Source organism: Tiliqua scincoides, chromosome 5, assembly GCF_035046505.1.
Source record: "Tiliqua scincoides isolate rTilSci1 chromosome 5, rTilSci1.hap2, whole genome shotgun sequence".
In the NCBI taxonomy this organism is placed as follows: Eukaryota; Metazoa; Chordata; class Lepidosauria; order Squamata; family Scincidae; genus Tiliqua; species Tiliqua scincoides.
This window is the reverse complement of record NC_089825.1, coordinates 85,031,594-85,049,275: the sequence shown is the minus strand read 5'-3', so window position 1 is coordinate 85,049,275 and position 17,682 is coordinate 85,031,594. Positions and strand designations below refer to the sequence as shown.

The window sequence follows — 17,682 nt, the reverse complement described above, 5'->3', positions numbered from 1 at the left end:
CCAGTGCTAGTGAAAGCTATTTTCACCCAATTACTCTGAGCAGGACTGGGACACCATCTCCTGGTACCAGATCTGGTGGTGCTCTAGTCCAGTGGTCGTCAACCACATAAGAACACTGGAGGAGCCCCAATGAATCAGGTCAAAGGCCCATCTAGTTCAGCTTCCTGTATCTCAGTGGCCCACCATATGCTTCAGGGAGCACAAAAAACAGCAAGACACAATCTGCGCCCTGGTGCCCTCCCTTGCATCTGGCATTCTGAGGTGGCCTACCTCTAAAACCAGGAGCTTGCACATACCTATCATAACTTGTAACCCGTGATGGACTTTTCCTCCAGAAATTTGTCCAATCCCCTCTTAAAGGCATCTAGGTGAGATGCCATCACCACTTCCCGTGGCAAGGAGTTCCACAGACTAATCACATGCTGGGTAAAGAAATATTTTCTTTTGTCTGTCCTAACTCTTCCAACCCCACAACTGAGTCTTCCGGGGTGCCGACCCCAAGGTTGAAGATCCCTGATACAGGAGATATAGTGCCAGCAGATGCAGCCACAGTATTATTTCTAAATGGAAAAATAATCTGTTTTAATTTCTGGCAAACATCTCAAAGCACCAGAAGGTGCTGTTCTGAGTTTTGATTTGGACATTTTGACACCAAAAAGGAGGGCGTTTCGTGCTTTGATGAGTTTTTAACCAAAGCAAAACAAAAACACACTCTTTGCAACAGATCAGAAGGGGGGGGCACCCTGGGTGAGCACTGGGTCCCTGGTATGCGCATGAAGCTCGTCCGCCACAAGAGGGCTCGCTTGGCTGCTGCAGGGGAAGCGAGGAGGTCTTTCTCTTTTCCCTCTTTCTTTCTTGGCTCCAGCCAGGATGTGGCATTGAGCTTCCTGGGTTTTGCAGCTTACAGTGGCTTCCCCCCCTAAGGCCCCCTCCCCACCACTTTCCATCCCTGCAAGAGGTGGTGAGCGCTCCATCACCACTCCAACGCTGCAGGTCCCTGGAGAGAGCTGCAGGTAAAGGATCTGGGATTAAGGGGGTGTGCGCGCAAAAAGCGCCCTAGTCTCTGCTATCTTCCCCCCCCCCTCCTCCGCTGCCTTTGCAAGGTCCGATTCCCAGGGAGGAAACAATAGAGGCTGCTGTGCTGGACATGGATGAACCCAGGGTAGGGCTGGAAGCGGTGATATCCTTGCAGTGCAACCCTTTCCCCCCTTCTCGGCCTGGACTTTTTTTTGCAGTCTTCGCAGATGGTGGCCTTACAATGGGCCTGGGGGATGGGTTAGTCTGATGGGGAGGGTCAGTCTGATGGGGTGGAGGTAGGAGGAAGAAAGGAAGAATCCGGCTCTTTGCAGTAAGTTGCCTTTTTAGTGTAATCCTAAACATGTTTACTCAGAAATAAGTCCCACTGAGTTCAGTGGGGATTACACCCTAGCAAGTGTGTTTAGGATTGCGGCCTTTTGTAAACCCACCCATTAATAAGTGTGTTTAGGATTGCTGCCTTTTGTAAACTTACCCACTAGTAAGTGTGTTTAGGATTGCAGCCTTTTGTAAACCCACCCACTAGTAAGTGTGTTTAGGATTGCAACCTTTTGTAAACTTACCCACTAGTAAGTGTGCTTAGGATTGCGGCCTTTTGTAAACCCACCCACTAGTAAGTGTGTTTAGGATTGCAGCCTTTTGTAAATTTACCCACTAGTAAGTGTGTTTAGGATTGCAGCCTTTTGAAAACTTACCCACTAGTAAGTGTGCTTAGGATTGCGGCCTTTTGTAAACCCACCCACTAGTAAGTGTGTTTAGGTTGCAGCCTTTTGTAAACCCACCCACTAGTAAGTGTGTTTAGGTTGCAGCCTTTTGTAAACTTGCCCACTAGTAAGTGTGTTTAGGATTGCAGCCTTTTGTAAAATTACCCACTAGTAAGTGTGCTTAGGATTGCAGCCTTTTGTAAACCCACCCACTAGTAAGTGTGTTTAGGATTGCAGCCTTTTGTAAAATTACACCCTAGTAAGTGTGTTTAGGATTGCAGCCTTTTGAAAACCTACCCACTAGTAAGTGTGTTTAGGATTGCAGCCTTTTGTAAACTTACCCACTTGTCTGTGCCCTGCTCAGTTTTTCCACAAATACTCATCACTTCCCCCAAACAGTTTCCATCCCATAATTTCTGGCTTCCACTGGGTCCCAACTGCTCTCTCTTCCTGTGGTCACAGCCTTTAACGTGCAGCCTGCACAGTATGCGTTCCTTGTTCACATAGTGTGGATGGTTATTTCCATACTGCATCATACATGTACAATATTTCTTGAATGTCGACACCTGTAGATGTGCTTAGCTCTTGCTTGGGTCATTGAGAATCACATTTCATGCATCTGAGGAATTGGGTTCTAACCTGTAAAAAGCTCATGCCATAATAATATTGTTCATTTTTAAAGTGCAGCTTGACACTGGGTCGCTTTTGCTAGAATAGACAAACACAGGCAGCTCTCTGGAATTTTATTCATAATGTGTGTGTTTTTATTTCTTTGGCATAGACTTGTAGTTTTTTTCTCCGCTGACCATTCCTTCTTGGACTTCGAAGAGTTTGAACTGGGAACTAAAAATATACACAGGAATGTAAAGCCTGACAGCTGCCTAGAAATTAGTCAGTTCCATACATTCCACAACTGCAAACCGGGGTTGCGACTCAACAGAGAGGTGTATACTTAAAAAAAAAAATACAAATATACCTAAAAAGCATAATGTGCAAAGAGGCCTTATTTCTTATGCAACAGATACTTACTGTCTCTGCCATAAATGTCAACAACAACAATAATAATAATAACTTTATTTTTACCCCGCCTTTCTCCCCGAAGGGACTCAAGGCGGCTTACAACATATTAAAAACATAATTTAAAAACAAATAAAAACATATTAACACATCATAAAAAAACAGCAGTCAGAGAAAAAAATAGGTAAAAAGAGCATAGAGCAGCAGCAAGTCATAAAAGAATCAGGCCTGTAAAAAATATTAAAAGATGTTAAAAAGATGTTAAAAGGCCGAGAACGCAGAAGGCCTGTTTAAACAGAAGGGTCTTCAGGCCTTGCCGAAAGGTCTCAAGAGAGGGAGCCATTCTTAAGTCAAGGGGAAGGGAGTTCCATAGCGTTGGTGCCACTACTGAGAAGGCCCTATTTCTTGCAGCCGCCCCACGTACCTCCCTAGGCGGCGGCACTTGTAAAAAGGCCTTCTCTGATGACCTGAGAGGGCGAGCCGGATTGTACGGGAGCAGGCGATCTCTAAGATACCCTGGTCCAGAGCAGTATAGGGCTTTAAAGGTCAATACCAGCACCTTGAATTGGGCCCGGAAACGAATGGGCAGCCAGTGCAGCCGCTGGAGAAGCAGACTGACAGAGTCGAACTGCCTACCTCCAGTAACCACGCGGGCCGCCGCATTCTGCACTAGTTGCAGTTTCCGAACCGTCTTCAAGGGCAGCCCCACATAGAGCGCGTTACAGTAATCTAATCTCGATGTCACTGAGGCATGGATCACCGTGGCCAGGTCTGCACGATCCAAGTACGGCCGCAGCTGGCGCACCAGCCGAAGCTGAGCGAAGGCCCCCCTTGCCACAGCCACCACCTGGGAATCCAGGAGCAGCTGCGAGTCCAGGTGGACCCCCAAGCTGCGGACCTGCTCCTTCAGAGGGAGTGCAACCCCATTCAGCGCAAGCCGATAGTCCAGCACCTGCATCAAGGATTTCCGAACCAGGAGAGCCTCTGTCTTATCCGGATTTAATTTCAGCTTGTTAGCCCCCATCCAGATCCTCACTGCCTCCAGGCCCTCAACCGCCACTCTGGAGTCTGGAGGAAAGGAGAGATAGAGCTGGGTGTCATCAGCATATTGATGGCACCCCACACCCCACAAACCCCCGGATGACCTCTCCCAGCGGTTTCATGTAGATGTTAAATAGCATGGGGGACAGAATTGAGCCCTGTGGCACCCCGTATCTCAAGGGCCAGGGTGTCGAACAGGCATCCCCCAGCACCACCATCTGGGACCGACCCTCCAAGTAGGAGCGGAACCACCGCAAAACAGTGTCTCCAGCTCCCAATTTGGCCAATCGGCCCAGAAGGATACCGTGGTCGATGGTATCGAAAGCCGCTGAGAGGTCCAGCAGGACCAACAGGGACGCACTCCCCCTGTCCAGTCCCCGGCGTAGGTCATCCACCAAGGCGACCAAGGCGGTTTCTGTCCCAAAGCCCGGCCTGAAGCCAGATTGAAAAGGATCCAGATAATCTGCTTCATCCAAGACCCTCTGGAGTTGGGACGCCACCACCCGCTCAATTACCTTGTCCAGAAACGGGATGTTGGAGACTGGCCGGTAGTTATCCAACACAGTGGAATCCAGGGAGGGCTTCTTCAGGAGGGGGCAAACCACCGCCCGTTTCAAAGCGAGTGGTAACGTCCCCTCCATCAAGGAAGAGTTGACCACCCTCCCTGTCCACTCAGCCAGCCCACCCTGGGCAGCTCTTATCAACCAAGCTGGGCAAGGGTCGAGCAGGCAGGCAGATGGCCTCACACTCCAAAGGTGTCTGTCCACATCCTCAGGCTGTACAAGCTGAAAAGAATCCCACAACACAGGACAAGCAGTTGCCAAGGGGTCATCGTCAGACACTGTCAATGTGGCATCCAAGTTGTGACGAATACGATCGATTTTATCTGCAAAATGTTGCGCAAACACGTCACAGCGGCTGACCTTGTATTCCTCCTGGTCTACTGGGGGGGCCTGATGGAGGAGGCCCCCGCACCACACGGAACAGCTCTGCCGGACGGTTGTCAGCCGACGCAATGGTAGCAGAGAAGAACGATCTCTTCGCTGCTACCACCGCCACGGAATAGGCTCTGTAATGGGCTCTACTCCGTGTCCGATCGGATTCATCCCAAGTTTTCTGCCACCGTCGCTCTAGACGCCTGCCCTGCCGCTTCATCCTTCGCAGCTCCTCAGTGAACCAAGGAGCCGCTCCGAGTCTGCGACGTGGCAGAGGTCGCTCCGGAGCAATCTCATCCACTGCCCTGGTCATTTCCCCATTCCAGAGGTCAACCAGGGCCTCAGATAAGACGCCAGTCTTGGCAGTGGGGAAATCCCCCAGAGCCCTCAGGAAACCTTCAGGATCCATTAGCCTCCGGGGGCGGACCATAGAAAACGGTCCCCCGCCTCTGCGGAGGTAGGAAGTCGCAACAAGCCTAAACCTTACCAGGAAGTGATCTGTCCATGACAACGGAGTGATCTTGATCTCCTCTACGTCCAGATCACTGCCCCCGTGCCCAGCTGTAAACACCAGGTCCAGCACGTGTCCTGCAGTATGTGTCGGGGCCGAGATCTTCTGGGACAGGCCCATGGTTGTCACGGCGGCCATGAAATCCTGAGCTGCACCTGACGCAGGGGCCTCGGCATGCACATTGAAGTCCCCCAGCACTAACAGCACTAACAACTGCCAATAAAGTGTCATACACTTGGCTTGGGTAGCATTACACTCTTCAACTAGTCCAATGTTTTGTTGCAATGTTCTCTTGTTTTTCTAGGCATCAGTATTTTGTGGTGTGGTTTATTTTTCAAATACTTTTTAGCCCTGTTTGGTTGCTGTGACTCAGATCTATCAAAGGAAGGAAAATGCAGACTTTCATAGATGGTGATTCCTACAGCAGTCAACAACTGATTAGATAACTACGAACTATAGGTGAAGATGGGTGGCGTGATCTTAGGACCTAGTCCTGTCCAACTTTCCAGTGCTGATGCAGCCATGTTAAAGGGTCATGCACTGCATCTTCTGGTGCGCAGGGGAGTCCAAGCGGCCTCCCGAAGTTGGAGGAATGTTTCCTTACTTCAGGGCTGCATCAGTGCTGGAAAGTTGGACAGAATTGGGCTTTGGTAATTGCAGGCAGGTTCCCAGTTCTTTCTCAAGGATATCTCAGTACCACATAAATAACACTGACACAGCTTGCAAATTGATTCTTTCAGCTTACACTTCAAAATCTCTTTCTGTATTGCTCTGTACACAACCCACAGGGAATCAGTGGCTTCTTTCACAGATGGGTTTGTTATTTAATCTGTATCCCACCCTTGGCCACAAGTGGTTGGCCTTAAGCAAGTGACCACTACTTCCCAGCCTCAGTTCCACTGTCTGCAATACAGTAATAATACTGACCTATGTTACCAGATTGTTGTATGCATTGCTGGTATTGTTGTATAGCTGTTAGAAAACTCTAAAATGCATACTGTAATAAATGCTAGGATTAATAATTCCTGCATAGATCTTAGCACTCAGGCTGCAGTTGACTCATTATATCTTAAGAGGACTCAGGAGAGGCTACCTGCAAAATTATGCTAAGCCAAAGATACTTATTTTCCCCTGAAAACATGCAGTGTGACACAGCTTATCTCACAGAACCTCATTTTTCTTTTCTTTTCCTTCTGTCTCCCACTTCACCCCATTGCTGTACAGAGCTAATTGCCAAGATGACTGTGTTACCAAATACATGTTTCACATGATGCAAATGAGCTTTCCATTCTGTTTTATTTAGGTGCTGTTAGGTACCTTGCTTGATGAGGGGGAGAAGACATCAAGAAATCCTAGCACAAGACTGTCTCTGTGAGCCGACATGCAGGAGAGCTACGAAACAGTGATTTCACTAGGTAAGGGATTTCCCACTGCCTAAAATCCCTGTGCCATACTGTTACTTGACACATCACCACTTATAAATGGAAGGCAGGTTCTGTGTCTCAGGAGGATGTTACACCTGCCTCATAATATAAGCTAAGATACTACCTGCTGTATCCTCCCCACCCCATCCTCTGTGCATGTGTTCATGGACACACAGGAAAATTCAACTAACCAGGGCTACTGCCTGTTACATTTGCTCTGCTGCCTGCTTTGCCCTATTGGCTGATGGTGCCAAAGTGCCCAGCCAAGTTTAAGCTTTAGGCACAATGCTCAGTGCACATACCCAAAGCCTTTTCCATAGTAAACTCACAGGTTTGCCAGTTTCTCAATGTGATAAAACTTCAGCCTCACTCAGTGCAACTCAGCTTCTTTATGGAGTTTGCTTCTTTTACTGCATCTCATCTTAGGAGGCAAGGAAAAGCCCAACAGAACAAATGTATTGCAATAACCCGCTAAAAGATAAAGTGCTTTATCTTCAGGAAACTCTTTCGGTGCTTACTTGTCTGCCAAAGAACAATATGAGCATCTGCCATGGAAACTTTGCATGTTTCAAGTGCTTCTGTAGCATGTTTTAAAAAACAGACTGTTCATGTGGTGCTCTAGACCTGCTTTTGGGGGTCCTTTTGGACTTCATGGTCCACAACAACTGAAAACATAGCTGAAAACATACCTAAAGTCTCCCTTTGACTGCATGTTGCCCAGAAGATCATTAGTGATGGGAAGGCTAACTTTCAAGGAATGCAGTTATAAACTCTAAGCTTTTCATTGAGGAACACAGTTTAAAAAACACTAGTAAAATACTTTACAGTGGTTTTACCCTCTTTATCCATGGGCTCAGCCTTTATGGATTTCAGCTTCTGCGGATGCTGAGCCTGTGGCTGGAGGACTTTAGAGGACCTCCTGAATATCACCAGAAGTTGCCAGTGCAAATCAGAAGTAACTTCTGGGTTTCATCCAGGAGGTCTTCCGAGGAGTCCTGGAGGCCGTGCACCACCTCCAGAGGACCCAGCACAGCCCACAGGTGAATCCCTGCAGCACCACAACCTCCTGATTTTAGAAATGGGCTATGTCAGAATGCCAGATGCAAGGGAGGGCACCAGGATGAGGTCTCTTGTTATCTGGTGTGCTCCCTGGGGCATTTGGTGGGCCGCTGTGAGATACAGGAAGCTGCCTATGGCCTGATCCAGTGGGGCTGTTCTTATGTTCTTATGGACCCCAGCCTCTGCAGATTTAATTATCCTCAGAATTCTGCATCCACGGGTGGTCCTGGAACGGATCCCCCACAGATACCGAGGGCCTGCTGTATATCATATCATGAACATTAAAAATGGCTCTGTACCACCTTGAGTCTTGCATTGTAGCACTGTTTTCTTTTGTTCCAGTGTGCAGTGCCTAGTACCATAGAGGCAGCAGGGACACCTGAAATCTGTTTCTATATACTTTTTGGAAAGCCATTGGTTTTTAAGCCATTTACTTCTTTGCCCTTCCCCACTTCTCTGCCCTTCTCTGCCCATCCAAAGAACACTGCCTAGTCAAACTAATGGAAAGCATCTCTGTTGGCTTATCAGCCTGTCTTCTGCTTTCCTCCTCTTAGCGGAAGAAATTGCCATCAGCTGGCCGCGGATAACTGCCTTCACAGAGGCACGAGGGCGCCGAGGACTGGCTCCTGGTAAGACCTTTGTGGGGATGGAGATTTTTTTTTTTCCCTAAGTGGAAGGTGGGTCACAGAATCCCTGTTCTCACTTTCAACCACCTGAAAGGGTTAGACTGGCCATTTTCAACCACTGTGCCATGGCACACTGGTGTGCCGTGAGAGGTCCACAGGTGCGCCACAGGAATTTGGGGGAAGGTCAGTTATTAGTAAGGCCAGTGGGGGATGTGAGCAGCACTGGCAGCATGGTGTGCCTTGTGAATGGTCAAAAACCTGATTGTGTGCCTTGACTATTTTAGTACCTTGTTCTTGTGCCGTGAGATGAAAAAGGTTGAAAATCGCTGGGTTAGACTTAAGTCCTTCCCTGAGTTAGAATTCTCTGCTTTCCAATCTGTATGGAGAGTAAAAATTACAGTTTTCTGAGATATTTTAATATTTGAGTGCATTTCTGTCACATTCCTAAAAGTCTATGTTTATAAATGTTGAAATGTTGGGTCTTCTTCATAATTTATAAACCATTGGGAACTCTGATTTGAGTTCTGGCAAAAACTAGCCTGCATCACAGCTACAGAGGTCAAATATCTGGAGTAGGGTAGAATGTGATGAGGAGAGGACAGATTGACAGAAAAGGGGGGAGGGAAGGAGAGCCTAATAATCCTCAGCCATGTCGTCTAGACCAACAGTTCCAAACTGGTCCACCAGTGGGTCATCACCCAGTTTTGGTTCACAAAACTGACAGGGCAGATTAGGCTGGGTGCATCAAGGGCTAAACAACCTGCTAATTGTGCAGAACACAGCTGCCCAATCACCATTATAGCCACATTGAGTGGTTGGTAAAGTGAAACTTTTTTTTATGTGGATCCTGATGCCAAAAAGTTTGGGAACTAAAACAAGGGAGTATAGCTGATTGAGGAGTGCTGTAACACAGTGGTTCTCACACATTTAGCACCGGGACCCACTTTTAAGAATGAGAATCTGTCAGGACCGACTGGAAATGATGTCATGACCGGAAGTAGAAATGTGGTCATGACATCAAGCAGGAAAATTTTTCACAATCCTAGTCTGCCATCCTACCCACACTTACCCAGGAGTAAGTCCCATTTACTATCATTATTAAAAGAATATACATAGTAGCTTTCCCCTGGGGGCTGGGGATAAGAATAGGCCCTCAGTTTGGCTGTACTTGTCGTAAGAGGCGACTAAACAGCCACCGGGTAGATGGGACTCGTCAGCCTGGGAAGGCAGCTCATCTGAGAGAAGGAAAACTCTGATCCCAAACCTCCACTGCCTTGTGGCTACATCCAGTTATGGAAGAGGCTTCAGGAGTCAACCTCCAGGCAAAATCCGGAGCCGGAGTCCCTGAGGCAGTTCATGGCTGAACACAGTCACGTTCTGGCAACTCCTGTGACGCCGCTGGAACCAACCGTATTGGCCTCTGCCTTTCCACTGGACCATTTCAGCGACGTGGAGAGGGGGGATTTGCTGCATGGGTAACAGCCTATCCTCCATACCTACTTTACCCAGGCTTCGTGCACTGGAGAGGGCACTCTGTTCCAGAACGACCATTCAGAGCGTGACACCATAGTCTTCCGAGACTGAAGGATGCCAACAACATAGTAGCTTGCTAAAAGTATAGTTCTGTAATATTTCCCCAAATGCAGTCACGTACCATGGTAGCATCAAGTCTAATATATTAAAAATAAAATATTGAAATGAATGGGGACCCACCTGAAATTGGCTCACGACCCACCTCGTGGGTTCCGACCCCCAGTTTGAGAAACACTGCTGTAACAGACAATGGTATGGAGTTCGCTCTCTCCGATGTCATGATTCTGGATTCTGGTCTGCGGTGTTGCTGACCCAGTAAATTAGCTGCAGTTCTTTCTTAACCAGTGGATCTAGTAATGAAGGTTAATCAGCAGGACCCCAGAAGTCTCTCAAATCAGCAACACCAAACCCTTTGTTCTTAAAACTTCAAAGCAGTTTTTAAAAGGAAAAGATGTAAAGATAGTCATGTTTGGTCAATTCGCATAAACTGTTCTTATGGCAGAATCAGGTTTCTCTTCCTGCAGAATTTTACAGAGCTGACCCCAGAGCCATATAGATTAGCTCCTGCCCAGGGTAACAGGTTCACTGTGTGGCCCACCAAGGCCATGAGCTCCCAGCAAAGACAGGCATTCCTTTCATTCTTTCCTCTTCTTTTCTACCCAGGTTTAGACATGGAACCAGAACAAGGACAGCTAGCACCTTTGCAGGGCCAAGCAGCAGCAGCAGCAACCACTGACTCAAGCGAAGAAGGAATCTTGCCAGATTTCCGGAGGCAGCTCGGGGTGATCCTGCAGACTGTAGGCAAGGCTCAAGTGGAGAAGATGCTGAGAGAGCTGGTGAAGGAGCAGGAGCAGCAGGGAAGGGTCAGGAAGCGCAAAAGAGTGGCCAGGAGTCCTCGTCATGGAGGTAAAGGCATTGCTGGAGGAAAAGGGTGCTGAGGTCTGGCAGTCTTTTGTAAGATAGCCAGGAGCATCAGATTTTGCATGGCTCAGATGCTCAGATCTGCAGCCCAAGGTTTGGGTAGTCATTTCAAAGCATGATATGGTATTTAGAACCAGTCTCTCCTTTGGACTCCATGCCCATGAACCCCACCGTCACCATTAGCTGCTCAAGGCCTCCTTTCTCTCTGCATAGTTTGGCTGGACACAGTCACATTCTGGCAACTCCTGTGACGCCGCTGGAACCAACCATATTGGCTTCTGCCTTTCCATTGGACCATTTCAGCGATGTGGAGGGGGGGATTTGCTGCATGGGTAACAGTCTATCCTCCCTATTTACTCTACCCAGGCTTTGTGCCCTGGAGAGAACACTCTGTTCCAGAACCACCATTCAGAGCGCGATACCATAGTCTTCCGAGACTGAAGGATGCCAACAGTTTGGACACTTCTAGACATTCCTATGCTTTTCTTGGCTCATCCTTTCTCCATGGAGACCTCCTTCCCTCAACCCCCTGCTTCCTCAAACCTCTGTTCCTGCTTCACACCTCACTGTGGCTCTTGCTTTGCAGATCTCCAAATGCTTTTTCGGCAATGCCATTTATTCAAGTTGTATTATTTGGATTTCTTTGAAGTAGAATTTGGATCTTTTAACACAGGGCAAGCAGAGTCCAAATATTAATCCAGAATGAAAATGTAACTTATTATTTGCTGCCTGCTCCTGTGATGTGAGGGGTCAGGGGGGGAGGTGTGCGCGCCATTATTTATTTATTTATTTATTTATTTATTTATTTATTTATTTATATTCAGCTTTATCTCCCAAAGGGCATTCAAAGCGGCTATTCATGAGGCTCTGAAAGAGTTCAGAAAATTGTACAAAAGCTGCAGCTAGTGACAAATATATTTGTCATTAATCTGCTAAGACCCAAAGTGCTCAACCTCAGCATAATACGAACCTGCCTTCTTCCTCCCTAAGGTGCTGTCTTAGCTTGAGTTAGACCATGAGTCTCCAAAGCCCGGCCTGGGGGCCAGATGCGGCCAGCAGCCAACCTCAGTCTGGCCCACGGCTTGTCCCCTGAAAGCCTCTGGCCCACTTGGCCGAACATGATTGGAACTGTGCTCTGGTTGCATCTGGAGGGTGTTCTAAGGGCTAGAGAATTTGAATGAATGAGCCCATTCATTCATTTATTCCCTCATCTAAGTTCTATCTCTAATTTATTTATATAAATTTTATATTTAAATTTTTTTTTCCGGCCCTCAACACCGTGCCAGATATTTGATGCGGCCCCCTGGCCAAAATGTTTGGAGACCCCTGAGTTAGACCATTGGTCCATTTAGCCCACCTACCTTAACCTGGCTGGTAGCAGCTCTTCAAGGAGTCAGCCAGAGTTCTTTGCTACTTGAGATATCTTCTTGGAGATGCAAGCACTGAATCTGGACCCTCTGAATACAAAGCATGTGTTTGACCACTTAGCTCCCACCCTGGTCCCCTTCCCCCACAGTCTACGAGGCTGACCTATTTCGCCCTCTTGACAATATGGAGCAGGGAAGTCTATCTCTCTTTTAGATATTCCTGTGCTTTACTCTACAGATGTAAAGATCGTTCACATTTTTGTTCCAGCAGGTGATGGAACAGGTGGGCAGAACAGCTTGGAGATCCCACAGGAACTAGACGTTGGGAATGTGGAAGGACCGACAGTCCTGTCCAGAAAGCCGCCTGAAAAGGAACTGCAGGTGCCCCTCTTGCGTCCAGGGCTGGGAGCAGGGCAAAAGCATCCCAGTTCAGGGAAGACTGTTTACAGGGATGCCAGAGAGTGTAAGAACAGCCTTGCCCAGCAGCAGAGTCCTCTGGGGACAAGATGGGGGGCAGGGCCAGAGTCCAGGGAGAGCATCAGCTGCAATCTGCTCCACAGTATGATCCGCGACTCTCATGATAGTGGCAGAGTCTGGCCACCTTTTAGTGAAAGAGCCCAGTTCTTAGGGTGGCAGAAACCGCCACGCTGTACCCAGAGACGCCGTCGTCCACCTGCAGGAGAGAAGCCCCACCGCTGTGGGCCATGCCGGAGAACCATTGTCACCCCACCACCAGGATCTGGCTCACCTCCAAATGCTGCCTTGGCTCCTCTCTTGAACTCTGTGGCCGCATCTTCTCCTGTCACACCTCTGACCTCTGTAGAGCCACTGAACTCCAGCCAGCCCCTGCCGGTGAACTCTGCTTCAGTCCCTTCCCGAAAGCCCCACGCGTGTGAAGAGTGTGGCAAAAGATTCCGAATTCTTGCCAACTTGGAACGGCATCAGCAGCGCCATGCCGCAGAAAAACCTCACCAGTGCCGCGACTGTGGTCGGCGTTTCCGCTGGGGCTGTCACCTGGAGCGCCACCGGCGGTCCCGACGCTGCGTGGAGTGTGGGGGAGGCCTTGCAACGCCTCCTCCACCCCCATCCCCACCCCCAGAACCTGACCGGCCCTACTCCTGTGGGGAGTGCGGGAGGCGGTTCACCCAGCGCTCGGCGCTCAGCAAACACCGACGGCTGCACTCTGGGGAACGCCCCTACGGCTGCGGAGAGTGTGGGAAGCGCTTCCTGCAGCGCTCTGACCTCACCATCCACGTGCGCTCCCATTCTGGGGAGCAGCCTTACGTCTGCACAGAGTGTGGCCGCCGTTTCAGTGTCAGCTCCAACCTCAGCAAACACAGGCGCATGCATCGTGGTGAGCGCCCGCACGCCTGCTCCTTCTGCGCTAAACGCTTCCTGCAGCGCTCGGAGCTCCTCATCCATCAGCGGGCTCACACTGGGGAACGTCCCTACCCCTGCACTGCCTGCGGGAAACGCTTTGCTCGCCGGGCTCATCTCAAACGGCACCAGCGCACCCATGGCGGGGTGCCTGCCCCTTCCACTGCCTCTCGTCCTCAGAGTGCCCATTTGCCTCCCACCGCTGCCACAGACACTGTGCCTCCCCTTGACCATCAACAGCCTGAACATGGGGGGGTGGCTGATGCTCTGGAGTCACTCCCCCACACCAACTCACACCTCCACACCAACCCACCATCAGCTGGGCCCACAGTCTTCTCAGCAGCCCGAGGGTCTGTGGGTGCTGCCTCCTTAGGTCTGCCCTGGGCTGTGTCCTCCTCTGCCCGCTTTCCCTTTTGTTCCAGCTCTCTCTGATCATGTGGTAGCTTTCCTGCATCCCTGCCCATCGCCTGTTTCTCATGACCAGTGGGCACCGACTGAACATGACCAACTGAACCTCCATGTCATGGGTGGAGCCTAGCTGCAGCGGCTCCAGGTTCTGATAGGGTGTTGGAGTGGTTTACATTTTGGGGCCCTGTCTTTGTCTGCTGGGAAACCTCGGGGTTTTAAAGTCTTCTACTTGTGGCCTCCTGCTTGCCTTTATGTAGCACCTCTGGTGTATGGATGAGGTGAGGAATAGATGGGCAGCCGTAGGCCCCAGGTGGGATGTTGGCAATATGACCTGGAGTCTTAATTGTGCTGTTTAGTACCAATCAGCATGATCAAGTTGGACACATTGTTAAGTTGGGGGGGGGGGAAGGGTCAGGGAGCCTGTCTTTTCAGATTGGGGAGAAGCAGCCCAAACTGACTGCAGTGACAGACACAGTCAGCATCATTGTTTGCCAAACCACAGTGTAATCACAGGCATGCATTTCCTGGGCACACACAAGGATATCTGTTCTCTTGCCATCACCAGCCACTCAATCACCTAGCCTTTGCTCGCACCTCCCCTGTTTTGTAAACCCTATCAGTGTCCTCTGCCTCCAATGCATTAATTCTTGCCCACCAACCATTGTCCCATGCAATCTTCTTAGCCAGTGATCTCCCCTTATCTGACTGCCTTTGTTTCCTTTTTTGGGATGAGTTGAACCAGTTGAACCTCTTCTAGGTACTCAGCACCCACTTCTGGAGACAAAATGGCATTATGTGGTTGGGTCCATATCCATGTACACAAAAAGAACACTGGCTGTTGCTTACAAGGGTGAGTGAGTTGTGTGTGGCTTTGGGCATCCAGCACTGCTCACGCTTCTCTTTTCTTAGTAGACAAGATTATCACAAGGCCCAGGAACCGGAAGACCCAGGACCACATTTGGGGAAACAAGCCAGAAGAACGACAGGCACTGATCCTTGCAGTATCAAAAATGGGGCAGTGGGTGGTGGCAGGATTCAAACTTGGCTCTTGCTGAACCTGAGGCAAGATGGCCAGTGCCTTCAAAAAGGAGCTACAGTGCTTCCTTCACCAATAGCTTCTGAGAAAGAGGGGAGGAAAAACAGGAGGTCCCTGCTTCAGTCGGAGTTTTGGACTGGAATGCTTTGGGGTGGAGGGTGGGAAGAAGTTTGTTTTCAACAGCTGCTGATGTTTTTAGCTAGCTCTAATGAGATGGTGACTGCTGAGTAGGGGCATAGACCTCTTAGCCTGCACCTCTTACATACTGTTGTTCACCAGACCAGTGTTATTTCTCCAGTTGCTTGTACATTCCTGGTATCTTTTGGACTGGTGCTTTATCACTAGGGGTGGGATCAAGGGAATGGAGCCACAGAACCTTGTGGTTTGGTCTGGGCTCTAGAATAGGGAGGGGATTAATAATATCTGATTTAGGACTAATACAGTAGAATTTTGTTTTACCAAAACGTTGCATGGTGTTTCTTCAACCAACACAGAAAAAAAAATGATGAATCCAAAACTACGAATACGATAAATGAGTCACCTGGAATATTTTGCATTCCCTTATCCCCAAAGGGAAGATATCTGTGCTTCAAAAATATGGGCTTGGGCAAGCAGGTTGGGTTGGGTGAGAACAGGTTGCTCAAGCTCGTTTTGCAAAATCCATCTCTCTTTTGACTCACAGTGGGGAAATTGACACATTCTTGAATTGGGGCACTTTTCATGTGTTCCACCTGACCTGCAATGCACATCCCTAGTAGTCCAAAAAATGGCCACGCTGATAAAGCATGGTGGGAACTGTCACAGGAGAGTGGCCCTGAGTAAGACAGAAAAATGGATTGATAAGTGATGGGAACTCAGATTCAAGTTTTCCCACCCTGGTTTCCATTCGTTCTGGAAGAGGTTGGCCTGGTGTAGCACACCCTTACCTCTGATCTGTGAGGGCGAAAGAATGCAGGAATTGTTCTAGCAGAGGGCTGTTGCTTATGTTAGCTCTTAGAGCCGGGGGCTGACTCATATCGTAAGAAAGTGGGTGCTGAGCTGCCGAGCTTGGGGAGTTAGCATGACATGGCATGATGTTGGCAATAGTGTGGCAAGGTTTGTAGGTAGAGGATCAGCAGCATTTGAAAGTACAGGTGTTGGAACTAAGATTGTTAATGGATTGGGTGTGAATCACTCCCTTTTTGTCATGTTTCTGCAAGTGTTTCTTCCTGCAAAACTATCGGTCAGTAGGAAGCACCAGAAGGAGTTTGCATTCAATCAGATGAAATGCCACAGTATTTCAGTGGCATGACAAATGATTAAAATATTCCACGCTGACACAATCTGTGTCCTACCCACTAGCAAGATAGAATGCATCTCACTAGCTGTATGTTGTAGCTTGCTTGACACTTTCCCTGCTTCCTAACTCACCTTTATTTGCAATTTCAGGCTGGAAGGGAAAAGAGACCATTGAGAGATGTTTTTTGGCTTGGTGGGCTGTAACTTATGCAGAGTTTTAAATGACCATTTAGGGGGGCAGGTGATGGGGAGTAAGTATCGCTGCAATCTAGCTGGAAAAGTCCTTATCTCCTGACCGGTCTGGAATCCTTGTGTCAATGGTTCATTGCTGCCCATCTGCCATGAAGCCAAGATAGTGAACACGCTGTCCCTGTCAAGTTAGATGTGGTGTTTGTTCAAGAATAGGCACGTTGACAGGGGTTTTGGCCCAAAACCTGGTGCAGGATATGCTCTGTTCAGCATAAGATTTCTGCATCAAGCTGAGTCCCTTATAGATTACACAAATTTTTGTGTATAAAATTTTGCTATACTACCTATATTGCTTTCTAATCATGGGGAAGACATAGGAACTAGAAGCTTGCTTTAACACACACACACACACACACACACACAAACACACACACACACACACACACAGACCTTGGCTTTTGTGTGCAGTTCTAGTTTCTATAGACGTATGGTGCTATGGCAGAATACACACAGTGCTGGCTAGAGTCCCCTAGATGGGGAATGACCTATAGATTCATTTTCGTGTATAATTCTTGTAAAATATAAAGGTGCAAACAGGATTGGGATAACATTTTTCTTTATTAAGAGATACCAAAACAAATGCATTAATATCCCACTCCATTTTTGGGTTTAAGGGAATTTCGTGGGAGCAGGAACATGATAGTGGGAACATCCTTGCTACAGAAGCAGACCCACACAGCTGTTGAGTGAACCGCAGAGCTGGTGGGTTTGGTTGCCTTGCTAAGGAAGAGAATCCACAAGGTCCTATCTCCTGTTTGGCAACTGCTGATAAGATGAATGAGGAAGAACATCAGAATGGCACTGCTGGATCTAGCTCAACATTCTGTTCACCAGTAGTGATCAAATGTCCTGGGGATGTTCACAAGCAGAACATGATGGTGATTTCCACCTACTTTGTTTAAATCCCCAGCCTCAGGTAGTCAGATGACCTGAATATGAAGTTTGTGCTTTTGGCTGTTATGGATATTAACCAGTGATAAATATTTCATGAATTTATGAAATCCTTTTTTAAAAAGTGATTTATACTAAATGGGCAACTCAGTGCCTTGTGGCAGAGAAGCATTCTTTTAATTTGGCTAAAACTGGATTGCTGCCTACCGACTCCAGCGGATGATCCAAATCTAGGGGTGAGGTCTGTACTTTTAAAGGTGATTTATCTGA

At 48.4% G+C, this 17,682-nt stretch overlaps 1 protein-coding gene across 1 annotated transcript; it reads left to right on the top strand.

The window, feature by feature from the left end:
* The first annotated feature begins 869 nt into the window (after nucleotides 1–869).
* On the top strand, nucleotides 870–17,490 carry LOC136651640 (zinc finger protein 260-like). The gene is made up of 5 exons (XM_066628225.1): nucleotides 870–1,013; nucleotides 6,547–6,658; nucleotides 8,281–8,355; nucleotides 10,549–10,791; nucleotides 12,445–17,490. The coding sequence occupies exons 2-5, from the start codon at nucleotides 6,625–6,627 to the stop codon at nucleotides 13,980–13,982; spliced, it is 1,890 nt and encodes a 629-aa protein (XP_066484322.1). The 5' UTR covers nucleotides 870–1,013; nucleotides 6,547–6,624; the 3' UTR covers nucleotides 13,983–17,490.
* Nucleotides 17,491–17,682: the final 192 nt, after the last annotated feature.